Source organism: Mycosarcoma maydis, chromosome 23 (assembly GCF_000328475.2).
Source record: "Mycosarcoma maydis chromosome 23, whole genome shotgun sequence".
NCBI classification, from domain to species: Eukaryota; Fungi; Basidiomycota; class Ustilaginomycetes; order Ustilaginales; genus Mycosarcoma; species Mycosarcoma maydis.
Window position 1 is genome coordinate 286,397 of NC_026500.1, and position 16,532 is coordinate 302,928.

The following is a 16,532-nucleotide window of genomic DNA, read 5'->3' on the forward strand; positions in this document are numbered from 1 at the left end:
ATCACTCCCACCACGCTTTCCTCCCTCACCAACGTCAACCCCACCACAGCTATCGACCCCAACGCTCCCACTCCCGCCGCCGGCTCTTCCTTGTCCACCCAACCCCAACACTTTGCCGCCAAGCCTACCGACGCACAAAACGCGTTTGACCTCGCCTTTAGCCGCTCCTTCCCCAACGACCGCTCCGATGCCAAGCTCACCGGTTCCAAGCTCAAAGCTCACGTCAATGCTACCGACTCGGATCGCAGCGTCTCACACAGCATCAGCCCGCAGATGGTACACAAACCCTTGGATGCTCCCAACGGCGGCGATCAGCAGAACGCCGCCTCGGGTCTCTTTCTCTTGAGTCGAGCGCATAAGGAAATGTCGAAACGCGACGCCGCCTCCACGTCGCTCTACGACTCTAAGCCCTCGTCGAAAAAGTCGACCAGCGCCAAGAACGCCCCGGACGCCAAACCTACCTCCAAACCTACCGCCAATAAACGCAAAAAGTCAAATTCCACCGACGACGACGCAGCTGCCACAGCCCAAGCATCCACATCGACCAACGCACCACCCGCCAAAGCTGCCAAGACGGCCAAAGGCGGTAAAAAAGCAGCGGCAGCGGCGGCAGCAGCAGCAGCAGCTGATGCTAGCAAGGATGCTTCTACAAGAGCCAATGGCGGTGGATCACTCAAGTCGGATAACGGGGCGGATGACGACGATCAGCACTGGGACAGCGATGACGAAAACGGTGAAGGAAGGGGCAACATGGACGAGAAGCGCAAAAACTTTTTGGAGAGGAATCGGCAAGCAGCGCTCAAGTGTCGTCAACGCAAGAAAGCCTGGTTGGCATCGCTGCAGGCCAAGGTCGAGTATCTGCAAAACGACAACGAAAATCTTCAGAACACGGTGGGCGCGCTAAGAAACGAGAACATGTTTCTCAAGAGTCAACTGGTGCAGGCTACCGGAGGCGCTCCGCTACCCAACATACCGATGGGGTTGGCTATGGGCATGCCCATGGCTCCGCCGCCGCATGGCGTAGATGCGCAGCACCATTCAATGGCGCCGGCGCCTATGGGCATTCCGACGAGCATGGCGCCGCACCCGGCCTACTTGCATCCGGGTGTCAGCCAGGCGCCTGGCGGTGCATATCCTCCGGCGCGCGCACCACCGCCTGGCTTTGATCCTCGACAAGCGGGCCCCACCGGTCGACCTCGATCAGAATCCGACGCGCTGGCATCCAACGAGTCGTCCATGCCCGGCCTCAAGCACGAACGAGAGTGGAGCGCTGCTTCCGCCACCGACACGACCAACAAGCACACCAGCGCCGCCTCGGGCGCTGCGACCATCAAGGTCTAGCTCGACTCACTTGTGAACTGGACCTTTGCGCGTCTACACTTGTTGCCACCTTTTTTTATTTTTTTTTAATCCTTTTTTTTATGATACCTCGTCCTCGTATGTTGCGCCTTGTGTGCGCCTTGTATTCGGCCTGTGTATCTATGCTATTCCCGTGTACCGTTGGTTATTCACGATTGATCTGTGGCGTCGCAACGCCGGGTGGTTATGGCGCTCTAGCTGTGTGACTGTGAATGGCACGTACAGAGACACGAGATCTCGTATGCATGGCATGTGTGGCGTGATCTGGGGACGCGATGTTGGGCAAGAAGGACGAAAGTGTGAATCGCCAAGGCAGGGCGGGCCGGGCGGGTTGATAGCGCTATTGCTAAGCAAGACAGTTATGTTGCTGGAGCGGGAGATGGTGGCGAAGACGCGACGACTGTTGACACGCCAGCTTGTACGCACTCGGACTTGGCAGACGACGGACCGACTCTGACGATTGCACGAATCGGCGCGGTTCAGACGCCGTCTTGGAGACTGACGTTGCGCGAACCACAGACGACGCTGGCAGCGTGAATCGTGGGTGTGAGCGCACTCGTCACTGTTGCTCGCCGAACCGCTCGCGCCCGCTCGCGCCCGCTCGCGCCCGCTCGCGCCGGTTCGTAGCTCTCGTTTTCATCGTTCTGACGCAGCTAGCGGATGCGAGCACATGCGCTGAGCTTGGCGTACAAACGCTACTATTCGTCATGGTGGGGCGTGAATGACTGCAGCTGAGCACAAGATCGTCGACATGCACATGCGTTCCGACACACCACATCGGCGGTGCGTGCTTGCATGTTGGCAGAGCGTGTGTGCGCGAGCGGTGCATATTTGCTGCTCGACACTGGCGCGTCTATGCTTTTTCCAGGTACGTCCGTACACTGGCGTGCGGCTCGAGCTCGGAGCCAGCCAAACCCAGCACGCAAGCGCAAAGAGAACAAGCGCACAACAGCCTCGCGCCGCCTCCAGCTTGCGTGATGAGATTCACACTGAGATCGAGCATACTCTGTCGTGATGCGGCGAGGCTCCAGACGCTCTCGACACGCATTGCTTGGCAGCGACGACGCAGTCGAGCTTCGGTCAGCCAAGCATATATACGAATGGATAGAGCAGCAGACGTGTGTCACGCGTCTCGTGCGCGCACGCTTTGCACCACCACAAGCGAGCCGCACAGCCCCCGAGCGATTCGGCTGTCGAGTCGGCACATTGCTGGCATGGCGATCCCAGCTCAGTCGACACACACCAACGACGACGTTCAGTCCAGCAGCAGAGCAGCCGACGTACTCTCGGCGGCGTCACAGTATGCACTCGGCGAGTGAGCGGAGCGCATGCTGGATCGTGCTCGACCCAGTGCTCCAGCTCAAGCACCGATGCTCGACTCCATCGGCCACAGTCAACATGCTCTACTTGTGCTTTTGCTTGTGCTGTTCTGTGCGGTAGCGCGGCTTGCCGCCGTGAGGCTGTACTGCGCTTCGATGGCTGCGTTTCACCGTCGAGGCTCGGTCGAACGCCAGTGCGCACGCCGCCAGTGCGCGCCTTCTGTCGGGCGTCGTTGCGGCACGCGCTGATCTTGGTCAAGACAGAGCAACGTCGCTGTCCATCGTTGCAGTCCGCGTTCTCACTGTTCCAAGTAAGCGACCAGAGTGACCACGTATCGCTGCTTGGGTGCTGACAACGCTGCCTTTCAGCGCGCAGCATAGCCGCCAGCAAACGCGAGAGCGCGGATCCAAGACATGCTCTGTATGCACGCCCGTATTTGGCGCCGCTGGCGTTGCAGGTTTCGGCTTCCGACGTCACAGCCTTGTCGGCAGCAAGGATTCCAGCGCACACCAAACATAGTTTGCTAGCGCGAATGCTAGGTAGCAGTGCTCCGGCGGATCGGATGGGTGGCAACCGAACCACGCGTACGAGGCGACGGCGACGAATGCGCGTGCATACACCCGGTGCTCGCTCGTCCTGTCCATGTGGCAGCACACCGCTCGCAGTCACATCCGCTCGGCGCTGCACGACACCGCGTGCGCCAGCTGCATCTACGGACACTGCCATTCTCAGCTCACATCGCCGACACGATCGCGTAACCATGCGAAACGCGCAAGGCAGGTGGCGGCTATCGGCATGTGCCAATCGTGAATCCACGATGCACAGCCGCGCGCACGCGTGCTCACGTATACGCGACGCGACTAGCGAGCAAGCCATCTCGCGCCGGTTCGAGGCGTATGTTGACAGCCACCGCCACCACTTGGCGCTTGGCTTGGTAGACTGGCTCGAACAGAGACTAGGTCTGCTGCACTGGACCGGCTTGCCGAGCTTGGTCGAAGCGCGTAATGTTATCGAGTGGATCGTGCTAGCGGCTTGAAGCGGCAGCCAAGCTTGTGAGCAGGTGCGAAACGTACCGCAGCCCCGCGCTCGGACGCCGACGCCAAAGCCGGTGACTGGCGACTCAGTTTGCGCGCGCACCCAAGACGCACGCAGCCATCGTCGACGTACAGCAGACGGTGCAGCAGCGTGTGCAGCGTGGTGCTGTATGCGGGATGCAGACACAAGCGTTTGAGGATTCGCGCCAACCGCTGTGTCTCTGCGCGCACCCAGCACGCGCTTGACGCACAAGAGCATGTGGTGGAGCGCTAGTGGCTGGTCGACGAGCCACACCTCACGTAAGAGCGGCTCTCATCGTCGCGCGCCAGCACACCGATGCTCACGGCGCGCAGCGCGCAGCGCGCAGCGTATCCACCAGCCTCAGTGTCAGCACGCGCTCATTCACACAAGCCCAATGCGGCCCACCTGCACACTACGCTTGAGCTCTCGTATCCGCCGACCGCTATTATCCCACTAGCCCATCGGCGCCGACATCGCATAGCATCGTCGTCCGACCAACGCGTCCGCGCGCGCTGTCGATGCAAACGAAAGCTTCCAGATAATCGATGCTCGGCGTCAAATCTTAGCGTACCGACCAGGCGCCGTGCCACTGGTCACACACACATGCTGCCAAGCCAAGCCGAGCTGATCGACGCGCGACTGCGGCGCGCTCGAAAATTCGTATGGCATATCAGACTGGCGCGCGAGACAATACATGTACTCAGCTGAGCGATCAAGTGGCTGTCGGGGAGCCTCAGCTGTGAGCCGCATTGACTCGGGCGATGGCAGCATCAATCACTGTCTTGGCGTTGAGTTGGGCGGTTTCAAAGACGCGGATCGCGTCGTTGAGCCTTCGTTGCGTCTCGGGATCGTTCGAGATGGCGAGCGCCAGCTGTTGAGCGTTGTGCGACAGGTAGTCGACGCTCAGATCGAATTGCTGCGCTACGCCGTCTGCACGGAGACGGTCGATCTTCAGGAGCGCCAGCGTCGAATCCGGGAGCGCCACGTCGTATGTCTTGCTCGGCCGGTACGGCTTGGTGGTGGCACGCATGCCTGTGCGTTGGATCATCTCGCTAAGTATAGGCGCTAGGATCGTCGCTTGTTGTGCACCGAGCTGAGGCATGGCGAGCACCTCGTTGATGCCGATAAAAGACGCCGATTTGATCACTGGCGGTCTAGCGGCTGGATTAGCGAGCGTAAGCTCCCGGTAGGCTTGGTAGATGTGAGCCATTCGAGGAGACATGGGATGTTGCGAGACGGGGTCGTCGTACACAGCCCTTTCGTCGGGCGCGGTAAAGTGCGCCAGGATCTCGTTGTAGTAAGGTGAGATGTAGAGACATCCAGCCTGTGCAGCGGCGAGCGCCTGGGCGACGCTGAACACGCCGGTTGCGAGCGTTCGAATAGCATGCTGCGACTCGAGGATCCAAGCCGCCTTGACACCCGCCGGTGTGGCGAGGATCTTGATGCAGTATCTGTGCTTGCCGATACCGAGTGCGCTGAACTCGCGATCATACGCAAGAGCATGCTCGACGATTTGTTCGGTATCGTACGCATGCGTGGGGGATACCTGCAACAGCGCACGTCCTGAAATGTTGGCCAGATTCTGCGCACATAGCCTGACACTCACGCGGTCCAGGATGGCCAACCAGTCGCCTGCACCACTACCGCGCACTACGTCGTCGAGCAACGCCTCGTTCTGCGCCAACCGCAGCGCGTCCGCGACGATAAACTGGTTCGATGTCATATCGTTTGGCTGCACGCCCACCGACGCGAGTTGCTGCGTAAGCGCCACATCGAGCGTGTCCACATCGATCTCGAGCTGCGACGCCGCATTCACAATGATCGGTACCGTAGACGCTGTCATGCCTGACCAGATCGAGCCAACCAGCGACGTTGCGAACTGAGAGAGTCCAAGTCTCCGTCGTCGTACCACGTCTACCCGGACCGACGTATATTTATCCGCGAACCCGTTTGCGCACACGCTAGCCGTTTTCAGTGAGCGCGCGCCAAACAGCGTTGCCCAACACCAACCGTGAACAACACTGCGCCGTGCTGTGCAGAGGCCAACACACTTGAGCCCAACCAGCGCCGTACAGCCAACGCTGACACGGCTGTTTCTCGTCGTGAGTCACGAGTGGTGAGTGGATCGGTCAAATCGTTTGCCGACGCAGCAGCACGCGCACGATCGGTGTTATTGGATTGCCGGACACCGACGGTGTATTTTGCAGTTTGGCGTTGAACCACTGACAGACTGACACTGAGCCCCGTCCAGATGGATGGTTGAGCGCTCCTGTTTCGTGCGCCATCACATGCACAACAGCGGCGAGCCTAGCACACCTCACAACTGAGTCACCATGGTCCAAGAGTCGCCAGCTCGCACGTGATCGGCGCGGGGAATAACACCGATTGGACGTGGGCTGTTGTGCGGACGACCGACCTGGTAGTACTTTAAGCGTGCCGGTATCGTGAATCGACATGCCGATCGACGACACGCACAGAAGATCGCAACCAGCGAGCAGCAACCAGCAACCAGCAACCAGCAACCAGCCACCAGCAACCAGCCATGGCGGGAGAGACCAAGATTTGCGGGCCGATACTGCTCCACTCGCATCAGCTTGGTCAACGATTCTATCTGGGTGGACCACAAATCTCGTCGTTCCGTGGAGAAGAGCGAGCGTCAGAGTCAGAAGCGCACAGCCGACGAGAGCCCGAAGACTGGGTAGCGTCGACGACATGTTGTGCTGGACATGACTCGCTCGGTCTCACGCGTCTTGGCCAGACAGACACACTTCTGGTGGATGAAATCGGTGCGGATCCGGTCGCATGGCTCGGAAGTGCTCACGTCGCCAAGTACGGCAGCGACACAAAGCTGCTCGTCAAGCTGCTCGATGCGGGTCAGCGACTGCCCATCCATGCACACCCGCACGTCGACTGGGCGCGAATGCACCTGGCGCGCAACCACGGCAAGGCGGAAGCTTGGCACATGTTGACGGGTGGTGATGTCTATCTGGGTCTCAAGGAGCATGTGACCGCAGCCAGGCTGTTGGACATGGTGGATGCGCAAGACATCCAAGCTATGCTGCAGCTCCTGCATCGAGTCGAGGTGCAACGAGGCGATACAGTATACGTGCCTCCTGGAATGCTCCACGCGATCGGCCAAGGCATCCTGTTGGTCGAGGTGCAGGAACCCGAAGATATGAGCATCCTGCTCGAGTGGAGTCACTTCCAGCTCGACGGTCGCAAACACGGACATCTCGGATTAGGCTTTGCAAAAGCGATTACCGCGATCGACACGAGCGCACTGAGCCACGAGCAACTGGACCAGCTCGTGGTGCGAGCCCAAACCAGCACCACTAGTAACCTGCTATCCGAACACGCGCTCGAGTACTTTCGAATGGACAAGTTTTACAGCGATGTCGAGCTGGATGCGGGGTTCCAGGTGGTTGTAGTGTTGAGTGGCGAGGTCGAGGTTAGCGTGCGCTCAACCGACCAGGCAGCAGTGATACTCAAAGGCGGAAGTACCGCGCTATTGCGACATGCTGACGGCAGCGTCGCGTTCAAGGTGCGCCAGCCCACCGAGTTTCTTGTCATTCGTCCTCCTTTGTAGACGTCTGTCCATGCACGATTCGTGATGATCTCGATGCTTGCATGTCAGAGAAGCGTGCCGCATCTACGCTCAGATGGCCTGTTACGCCTCGATGTTGTTCTCGTACGGCAAGTATGCCAAGCGCGCCCTTTTGCGGTCGTATCAGTCTCATGATAAACTCGGCTTGTACAAAAGCTAGACAGATGCACTCGCCCCGAAGTACATCATCCCTGTTGCTAGTCAGATGCTTGCACAGTATCGTGGTGCTGTTGGATGGTATCCACGATCGGGCCAAGCTTGACTCACGATTCTGTGAATTCAGTCAGACTTTTGTGTCGCTCTTTTCTGGATATTATTGATAGTCGCGATTGCATTCTCAACTCACACTCGGCACTCGTGACTGTGATTCCGTTATTCAAAAGAGGAGCGACGAGTGGACAAAGCGTGAAGCGGCGTTCGTGCTTGTCGAGAGTCGCCAGTCTCCCGATTCTATACAGACCCAAGGTGCTCACGACTCTCGATCGACAACACGAGGCAGGACAAGCAACAACCATCCCAGTCACGCATGCACGCGCGAGTCACGGGTGAACCAGATCAACACCACACCGCAGCCACAGACTCGTGACTCGTTCGTGACGTTAGCCGACGTCACACAAATTCGGCATGTCAGATCTACACGTCCTAACACTGCGGCTTGATTCTCTTCAGATTCACGATTCACGCTTCACGCTTCACGCTTCACGGTTCACGGTTCACGGTTCACGGTTCACGCTTCGCCATGTTGAGCATCAGTCGTGAGTGTGAGTCACGAGTGGTGAGCGAGTCACGAGTCGGGCGACGAATCGTGAATGGTCGACGTACAACGTTAAATGGCTCGGCTTTCCGGCTATTCAGGCTGGACGAACGCCGGACGAGAGCAGCAAGCCAAAGCACGAAGCGTGCAGCTGCCATCATCCGGGCAGGTTCATGGTCAACGTGGCACTAACTTAGCAAGAGCAAGCATCGTTGGATCAGCGAAACGAGGAGCAACATGCAAGAAGTGGAACTACGTATACCTTCTGTGCAGCCGCACGTTGAGCTCGTTGGTATTCTGCATCGCAAACAGGCTGACACCGCCAGGTCGGCTCAATCTCCATCTCAATCTCAATCTCAAGCTCAAGCTCAACCTCAACCTCGACGCATTGTGCTCATCCTACACGGCTTGCTTGCACACAAGAACCAGTGCTACCACCGTGCACTTGCACAGGCGCTGCCTGTAGATTCGTATCGATTCGATTTCCGTGGCAATGCCGATTCCAAGGGCGATTGGACCATGGGCAGTCTCGACAATGACCTAGCTGACCTCTCAAGCGTCATTCGACATTTGCACCGCACACACGGCTACACGGTGGATATGATCGTAGCACATTCACGTGGATCCATGGTGTCCTGGATCTACCTCAGCAGATCCGAGCAGGAGCTGCAACGCGACGGTGGAGTCGCATATGTGCCCAACCTCGTAGTTGCCTCGGGGCGATGGACTATGCAAAACGTGCTCACCACCTATGCACGATTCCAACACGATTTCGATAAGCACGGCTTCTATCGATGGCAGATCACAAGCGCAGGCGAAAAGAAAGAGTACATCGTCTGGCCCAACGATCTGCAACAAATGGCGCAGCTCAAGACGCCCGTTGAGTACGTCGCGAGCCTGAGTCCGCACACCCACGTGCTCATCCTACACGGTACGGCGGATCGAATCGTCGATCAGCACGATGCACACTGCTACTTGGACGCGCTCAATGCGAATCCGAAACGGAGCAAGCACTCGCATCGATTGCAGCTCGTGCAAGGCGCAGATCACATGTATAGGCGTTGCACGCAGCCCGTTGTCCACCACATCTGTGCGTGGTATGCCGAGCATGGTGCGAGCAACAGCAGCTTAAACCCACATACATCGAGCTCGCCATCCAGGCTGTGAGAACAAAAAATTCTGCCACCTCACACTCACGACTCGTGCAGCTGAATTCATCATGGTTGTTCTTGATCCAGCTCAGCTCTGTGGTGCCATCCACTTGTTTTCCTCGCCAAGTTTGTCGACGAGTAAGAATACATATCTATCACGTGTATCACCACTTGGCGTTGCCAATCACGAATTGTAAATCTCTCCCTCACCTCTGTATGTACGACTCACCATCAAGCGCAAACACGTCAGCCACCTGATTGACCGCTTTGCATCGCTCGCCATCCGATTCAAACAAGCTACCGGCGGACGCACAGCCATGCTCATCAATCCAGTGGTTGGAATTGGCGCGTTCCACGCTGCCATCCGATCCATGAGCGAAAGCGGTCAACTGACAGACTGCTACAGCCTGGCCACTGCGGTGCAGAGCAAGTGCATCCAGGTTCGTTAGCGTATGCCAAGTCTGGACGCTCCAGCCACTTGGCACTTTCACTTGCCAAATCAGCCTTACATGCATATACGAATCATGGATGCGAGTAGGGTCTCACACCAATGCGTGATCCTCCCCATACTATGCAAGAATACGACTAAGAAAAGGTATCCTGCATCATGCATCGGAGGCGCAAGCTCATGACGAGGCCAACAGGGGCCGCTTGGCTTGTACTTTTCGTGTGAGAGCAACATCCAGGCGTAAGAGTTGATCAACTCGACATGAATGCAACCCGTTTGCCAAGAACAGAGAAGAGACTGATCAAACCAACTCGGCGTTAGCGCCACGCTCATGCTCCGCTTTGCTCTCGATGCAGAGTAGCATACCATTCGTGATTCACGATTCAGATTGACGATTGCAAGCTTATCATCACTGCGTGCAGCACTGGCAGCGGTGTTTGTTGTTCGGATGTCGCACCTCCGACAGCGTTGAATCGTGAAGCGTGTTCACACGAGTTGCTGTTGGCTGTGTCGACGTAGACGCCGTTCGTCTTTCTGCCTGCTTAGGGTTAGTAGCATGTCGGCAACTCGGCATACCTTTCGCCCACGCTCGAGCTTGAGTGCGGGTTCTCCCTGCCGCGTGCCGAGGCGAGCGGCTGGTGTGGCATGGATCACCTTAGCATCATGGCGTGACAGCGGCGCGATCGGCGCTGTCGCCGCCTATTTCGAAGACTTACGCTGTCCACACGACACCCACCACCCGTGCCTGCGGTGACGAGGAGCCGTCGTAATCAAGCCACCAGCGGCCACTGATAACTTACAGTCACGATTGGCACAGGCGTAGGCTTCGGCTATGCTCGACGTGCAGCGCCAAGACCTGTGAGCTGCACGTCGACTTTTTCTTGCGTTTTGCCCCTAAAATAACTAACGTCAGCACTCGTCACTCTGGCACTCTCTCACGTCTCGCTTGCCAAGGTGCAAGTGGCAAGTCATGAGTGTCTTGATCGCGTGGAGCGATTCACGATTCACGATTCACGATTCACGCCTCGCGATGGCTCCAAAGGCGTCGACCATGCCGGGTGTTGTAACATAGCCAAGTTCGACGTCGGTTAGACAGGTGCGTATGGAACATGTCTTTCCGTAAATTGGCTTGTCTTGGCATCGCTTAACGCTCCCCTCTTCACGCTTTGGACCGCTTGATGTTCGTTTAGCAGCTTGCTCTCCAACTTGGAGCACTGCCACTGTCAGAGTGATTCACGCTTCACGATTGCTGCGAGATCTTATCATAGCCACCGACCCGACCTCGCTGTAGGCAGTCTTGTATTGGGCTGTCCACCACAGGTGCATGCATGAACACCAAGTTTCCAGTGTCGCACGCGCCTCGTGCCAGTTTGTGCGTCTCACGTTCCACACCGCCGTGACGAGCTGTCTGTATTGGCGTACACCGCCACCGCTGAAGCAATCGTGAATCACCAATACTCAACCGCGACCACAATCAGGGCAATTGGCGCCAGCCGTGGAGGCGAGGTCGCCGTAAGCGAGCACCACTGGTTTGCATCGGTGCAGCTTGATCCGTACTAGCGTCATGACAACCATCGCGTATCGCTCGCCAGATTTTGGTATTCGAGCAGTCGTGAGTGTAGCGCCAAGCCAACTTGTGTCTTGCGATCCCGACGAAATCAACCACTCGAGCTAGCATACAAGCAGCTTGCTCGACAAAGCAGACAAGCAGCCAAACAAGATGCATATAAGCACCAGCGTCGGTGGTTCTCGAGATCGATTCATCATCGTCTCTAGATGCTTCGGACTCGCTCAACCGCTTTCCTCTTTTCGTCAAACACCATGCTCAGTCTGAGGCTGGTTCAGCTCACCACACTGGCACTTGTGCTGCTCAGCGGTGCTCAGCAGGCCTCGGCTCGGCCGCCAAAGCTTCGACCTGTTGATTCGGTATGTTTTTGTTATAGCGTCGACATGATGTATGCCGCATCGTGCGTACGTCTCACCTCAGATGCAAACTAGACGCTGACATCCACATTCACCCGCTTGGATTCGTGTCTGCGCCTCGATAACACGCTCAGAAACGCCTTCGAAACGACATCAAGCGTAAAGATCTCCTTGATGGTGCGCGCAAGCTCCAATCGCTCGCATACGCTACGCAAGAACGCAACCGAGTGTTCGCCTCTCCCGGCCACAAGGCCACCGTTTCCTACATCCAGGACGAGCTCCGCAAAGCCGGACGCGGCGATTACTTTGACGTCTACCTGCAGCCGTTCACGGCTACCTACGCTCAACACTCTTCCGAGCTCGAAATCGACAACCAAGCTACTGAATCCGCCACTTTCACCTACTCTCCCAACGGCGAGTTCAACAACGTCCAAGTGGTCAATGTCGCCAATCTGGGCTGTGAGCAGACCGACTTTGGTGCTGATGTACAAGGCAAAATCGCGCTCATCAAGCGCGGTACCTGTCCCTTTTCCACAAAGGTGGCTCGAGCCGGTACGGCCAAAGCGGCAGCGGTGCTGATCTACAACAATGCGCCCGGTGATGTGGCTGGTACGTTGGGCAGCAAGGGTCCCGTAGCCGAGGGCTCATTTGTTCCTGTGGCTGGTGTAACGCAACAAGTGGGAGACGCCCTGGTAGCGCGTTTGGCGGCAGATGACAAGGTGTTTGCCAAGCTGAAATTGGACGGAGTCGTTCAGGACCGCACGACGCACAATGTGATCGCCGAGACCAAAGGTGGTAGTAAAGAGCAAGTCATCATGGTGGGCGCACACTCGGACAGTGTTATCGCAGGCCCCGGTATCAACGATAACGGTTCCGGCTCGATCGCTCTGCTCACCATTGCCAAGCAACTCTCGAAATACAGCGTAAACAATGCTGTTCGATTCGCGTGGTGGTCTGCTGAAGAGTTCGGACTGCTGGGCGCCAAACACTACGTCTCGCAACTCAACCCGCACGAAAAGGATCAGATTCGACTCTATCTCAACTTTGACATGATCGCTTCGCCCAACTACGTACTTAGCGTCCACGACGGCGATGGAAGCACGTTCAACCAGCCTGGACCCGCCGGCTCTGCTCAGGCCGAGGCAATGTTCTTTGACTACTTCAACAATGTAGCCAAGAAACCATTGATCGAGGGTCCGTTTGATGGACGCAGCGATTACGGTCCGTTCTTGGATGCCGGCATTGCGGCTGGTGGTCTCGACACTGGTGCCGAAGGAATCAAGACCGAACAAGAGGCCAACGTGTTTGGTGGAACTGCCGGTATTGCATATGATGCCAACTACCACCAAGCCGGCGACACGGTTGACAACTTGGCCATGGACGCATTCGAGATCAACGCAAAGGCCATCGCTCACGCCGTAGCCACCTACTCGACCAGCCTTGAAAGTCTCGGACCCAAGTCAACCAACACCAAGCGAAACCTAGCCGCGCCCAACCAATTCGGTCAAAACACGCATCGCTGCGGTGGCGACCTGGCGCTCATCTAATCGCGCAAGACCCATGAGACTCAAAAATAGATACATACAGAGCGTCTTGGCGCAATTGAACAGTGTGTACAAAGCGAAGCTTGCGACTGTGTTGAGCAGGTCGACGGCGTGAATGGTGTGTGAACCTGGCGAGCATGCGCGAGCAGGAATCGACATGTTGCGGTCCCGAGATCACACGTGCTTGTGCAAGCTGAGACGAAGCAAAGCACGAATCACTCTTACGACTGCACGAGAACGAGCAAGCGTTGTGATCACGGTGAAACGCCAGCCGAGACGCAAGCGCACTCACGATACCGTTGGCTTACGACCGCGCATGCAGCCACTGAATAGCGCGAGCTGAGATCGGAACGGGAAACCGACTAGACCAAGACCAAGCGACCGCCATGTTGACAAGTAACGTTACGCTTGGTCGAGCGCTACTGTCGAATGCGAGTGACTCGAACGGTCAACGTGCCAAGGTTGTCATTGTCGTTGCGTCGTGATTTGGATTGACGACGATCCGCGTTTCTCGCCTCACCAATGCGAGATCGTCATGGCTTCAGCTCCGAAGAGCAGCCTCGTCGAGCTGCGCTCGTGGATGTGCTCGACGCTAACCCGAAGGCACGATGACGCTTAGAGCGCGAGACTAGCGAGTTACACATACATTCGTGATTATCATTATGTAAGCCCGGACCGGCGGTGCACGATGATCATGACAGGCCAAGTCGAGAATAGAACAACAACGTCCAACAACTTGCGCTTGCCTGTGCTTGCCTGTGCTTGCCTGGAGGTGCCGCGGGTTCGGTAGACATACACGAAACCACGAAATCGTCAACCGACCCGTCAACCAACCACTGACACTTGAACATTACAACCCAGGACCGATGGGTTGTCTAGACCTCCTCTTGGCACAGTTGTGAGTGGTTAAGCTTCAAGTCTAACACACACGAGGCCGTCGTGCTTCGCTCTCTGTATGCTGTGTCCCAGTCACGAGTCACGCGTTGTGCTGTTGTGCTGTTGTTTGGCACACCATCTTGGTCAGCGTGGCATGCGGTTGTCAAGAGTCGTGTCTCACATGCATCGACGCTGTCGCTGACTCACTCACGACTGTATGACCATGCTACGGATATGTTGGGTGTCGTCACGGAGTTCTTTCTTCCTGTTCTTCTCTTTCTAGCTTTTCCTTTTTCCTCTTTTCCTCTTTTGCTTTTCCTCTTTTGCTTTTTCTTTTTTGTTTGGTTCTTTTTCTTGCTTTTTCCTACGGAAAATGGTTTCAAGCAACTCCGCGAACAAGTCACTCAGTTGTCGTCCACACTCTGTCTTGGCTATGTGGTCATCCGAGGATCACGGATCGATGGCAATCAGTAACGCACGCGCACCGACGCTGCAGACTGACTGTGAATTGGCTCAGTTCGGCTAGGCGATAGCTCCACCGCGTCTTGCGAATCAAACAGAGTTGCTTGACACGATCCGGCTCGTTTCACGATTCGCTCGAGGTGCTCGTCGAACGAGCGTGCATCCCTTTCTTTATTCCGAAACTCAGACTGATAGATAGCATTCGTGATTCCGTGTGCCATTTACCATGATCCATCCCAAACTCCGCTTGACTGTGGCTTTCGGGAAAATTCACCAGTCGTGAATCACGAATATAGCCAAGGTAGCCGATTCGTGATTCGTGATTGCTTTTTCGGTGTCGGCTCTAGAAAGTTGTAGCGCGTACGGTGGCGTTGGTAACTAGTCCACGTTTCACCCTCGCTCAACCCTAACACCATCAGGAACAGCACACCGCGCACGGCGAGATTGGTTCCAGAAAGCGCGGATGAGCAAGAACAACACGACGATCCAGTCGTCCAAGTTATCAGGCGTCGCGCTTGCCGGGCGCATATCAAAGTCGCAACAGATCCGCCCGCTCATCCTCGGCGGATTCGTGATTGGTCGCGCATCATTCGCTAGTTATTCGTGATTACCTTACATGACTGCGTCGTAGCCGCATCACCACGTTTCCTGGCGCCATGCACACTCGCGTAGCGTCGCGTAGCGTCGCGTAGCGAGACCGAATTCCAAGACAGCCTGCGACGCTCCTTGAACCGTAGACAAGCAACAGAAAGCCACGCGCAACTCGCACTAGTGCATGTCTCATCTCACACGTACACGCGCGAGTGCCTCGCGAGGCACAAGCCTCGTAGCTTCTCTCGTTGGTCGTTGTCTACATGAACAACACCACGGATTGATTTGAATACCCGCTAGCGCGAAATTCAACTCGGGATCCGGAGTGGATTCGAGCGCGATGGAACGACGTTTGTCGATAGCATTCGGGCGAGCGGCGTCGAAGCACGCACAAGATGAAAGCGGCTAACAGACTTGTCCCATTCGTCGTCCCCGCGAACTGCTTCGCATTCCACGCAGAGAGGTCTGCATCTATGGCGCACTGGGCTCGAAATCACACCTGTCGAGCAGCCGCAAAGAAGAGCGCTGCTTCTCGAATCAGAACAGTTGTCAGCTTGGTGAAAGCACAGACATGCTTGGTCGGCGAGATTGCCGAAGAGTCAAACAATTGTGAATCGAGCAGGGTTGGGGATCCAAATAGATGCTCTGCGTCCAAGCCCGGCAAGGAGGGGGGTCGGATTTCGGTCGACGCCAGACAATGCTAAGCAAAACTGCATGGTGCATCGGCTACAGCGACACAAATCATCTTGTTGCGTGCTGAGCAGCATCATTCACGATTCACGATTCATGTTTCACGATTCACGATTCACGATTCATGTTTCACGATCGGCGGCTGATCATCCATCTACTCTCGACCCAAGAAATCATCCGACCGACGTTGTTGGCGAGGAGAATTAAAATAAAACTCAGACGAGCGCAGTGCTCCACGAAGCGACACGCGCACGCGAGCGGAGTTTCAATGTTAGCGTGTGTTCTGACCAACGTGCAATGATGGTGAATTTTTACAACTCATGACTGTGATTGTTTCTGTTCGCTTCACTTACTGTAGTCTCGGCTGCGTAGAAGCCCTTGGTCGGATCATTTCTAACTTACTCTGAGAACGACTGAGAAAGCTCTTGACGCTTACGGCTTCTTCCACGGTGTTTCGACTGTTGCAACCGTCTCGGCTGTGGCTGAGGCTTCGGCTTCACACAGACCGACAAGGGCGCGATTCGCTCGTCTCGACCAGGCAAACCAGCGGTCCGGCCAATTCTGATTGTTGCCAATTCGTCACTGTGAATCAACCCCAAGCCCTGCCACGCCGTGCCACGCCGTGCCATGAACGATTTGCTCTCATGCTCTTGCTATTGTTCAACCATTGACCGATGCCTGCCTCAGATGTCGATGTTGTGTTTCATGAGGAATACCAGCACAATAACCCACGTTTTGTTGGCATTGATGTGAA

At 56.4% G+C, this 16,532-nt stretch overlaps 6 protein-coding genes across 6 annotated transcripts in view; 4 read left to right on the forward strand and 2 right to left on the reverse strand.

The window, feature by feature from the left end:
• Nucleotides 1-1,341, forward strand: part of UMAG_15103 (uncharacterized protein) — a gene marked incomplete at both ends in the record, with an annotated part of 1,566 nt that extends 225 nt beyond the window's left edge. Inside the window, one exon of the mRNA XM_011394462.1 lies at nt 1-1,341. Within this exon, the coding sequence (XP_011392764.1) occupies nt 1-1,341 (1,341 nt within the window).
• Nucleotides 1,342-1,838: 497 nt separating this feature from the next.
• On the reverse strand, nt 1,839-3,405 carry UMAG_12339 (uncharacterized protein; the record flags this gene model as incomplete). Its single annotated transcript, XM_011394460.1, has 3 exons — nt 1,839-2,012; nt 2,133-2,549; nt 2,644-3,405. 3 exons carry the CDS (start codon nt 3,403-3,405, stop codon nt 1,839-1,841), a joined length of 1,353 nt encoding a protein of 450 aa, XP_011392762.1.
• Nucleotides 3,406-4,468: 1,063 nt separating this feature from the next.
• UMAG_06453 (uncharacterized protein) lies at nt 4,469-5,578 on the reverse strand (the record flags this gene model as incomplete). The annotated part of the gene is made up of 1 exon (XM_011394420.1): nt 4,469-5,578. The coding sequence occupies one exon, from the start codon at nt 5,576-5,578 to the stop codon at nt 4,469-4,471; it is 1,110 nt and encodes a 369-aa protein (XP_011392722.1).
• Nucleotides 5,579-6,277: 699 nt separating this feature from the next.
• UMAG_06454 (uncharacterized protein) lies at nt 6,278-7,321 on the forward strand (the record flags this gene model as incomplete). Its single annotated transcript, XM_011394421.1, has 1 exon — nt 6,278-7,321. One exon carries the CDS (start codon nt 6,278-6,280, stop codon nt 7,319-7,321), a length of 1,044 nt encoding a protein of 347 aa, XP_011392723.1.
• A 1,009-nt stretch (nt 7,322-8,330) lies between these two features.
• UMAG_06455 (uncharacterized protein) lies at nt 8,331-9,260 on the forward strand (the record flags this gene model as incomplete). The annotated part of the gene is made up of 1 exon (XM_011394422.1): nt 8,331-9,260. The coding sequence occupies one exon, from the start codon at nt 8,331-8,333 to the stop codon at nt 9,258-9,260; it is 930 nt and encodes a 309-aa protein (XP_011392724.1).
• A 2,253-nt stretch (nt 9,261-11,513) lies between these two features.
• Nucleotides 11,514-13,162, forward strand: UMAG_06456 (uncharacterized protein; the record flags this gene model as incomplete). The annotated part of the gene is made up of 2 exons (XM_011394423.1): nt 11,514-11,618; nt 11,750-13,162. 2 exons carry the CDS (start codon nt 11,514-11,516, stop codon nt 13,160-13,162), a joined length of 1,518 nt encoding a protein of 505 aa, XP_011392725.1.
• Nucleotides 13,163-16,532: the final 3,370 nt, after the last annotated feature.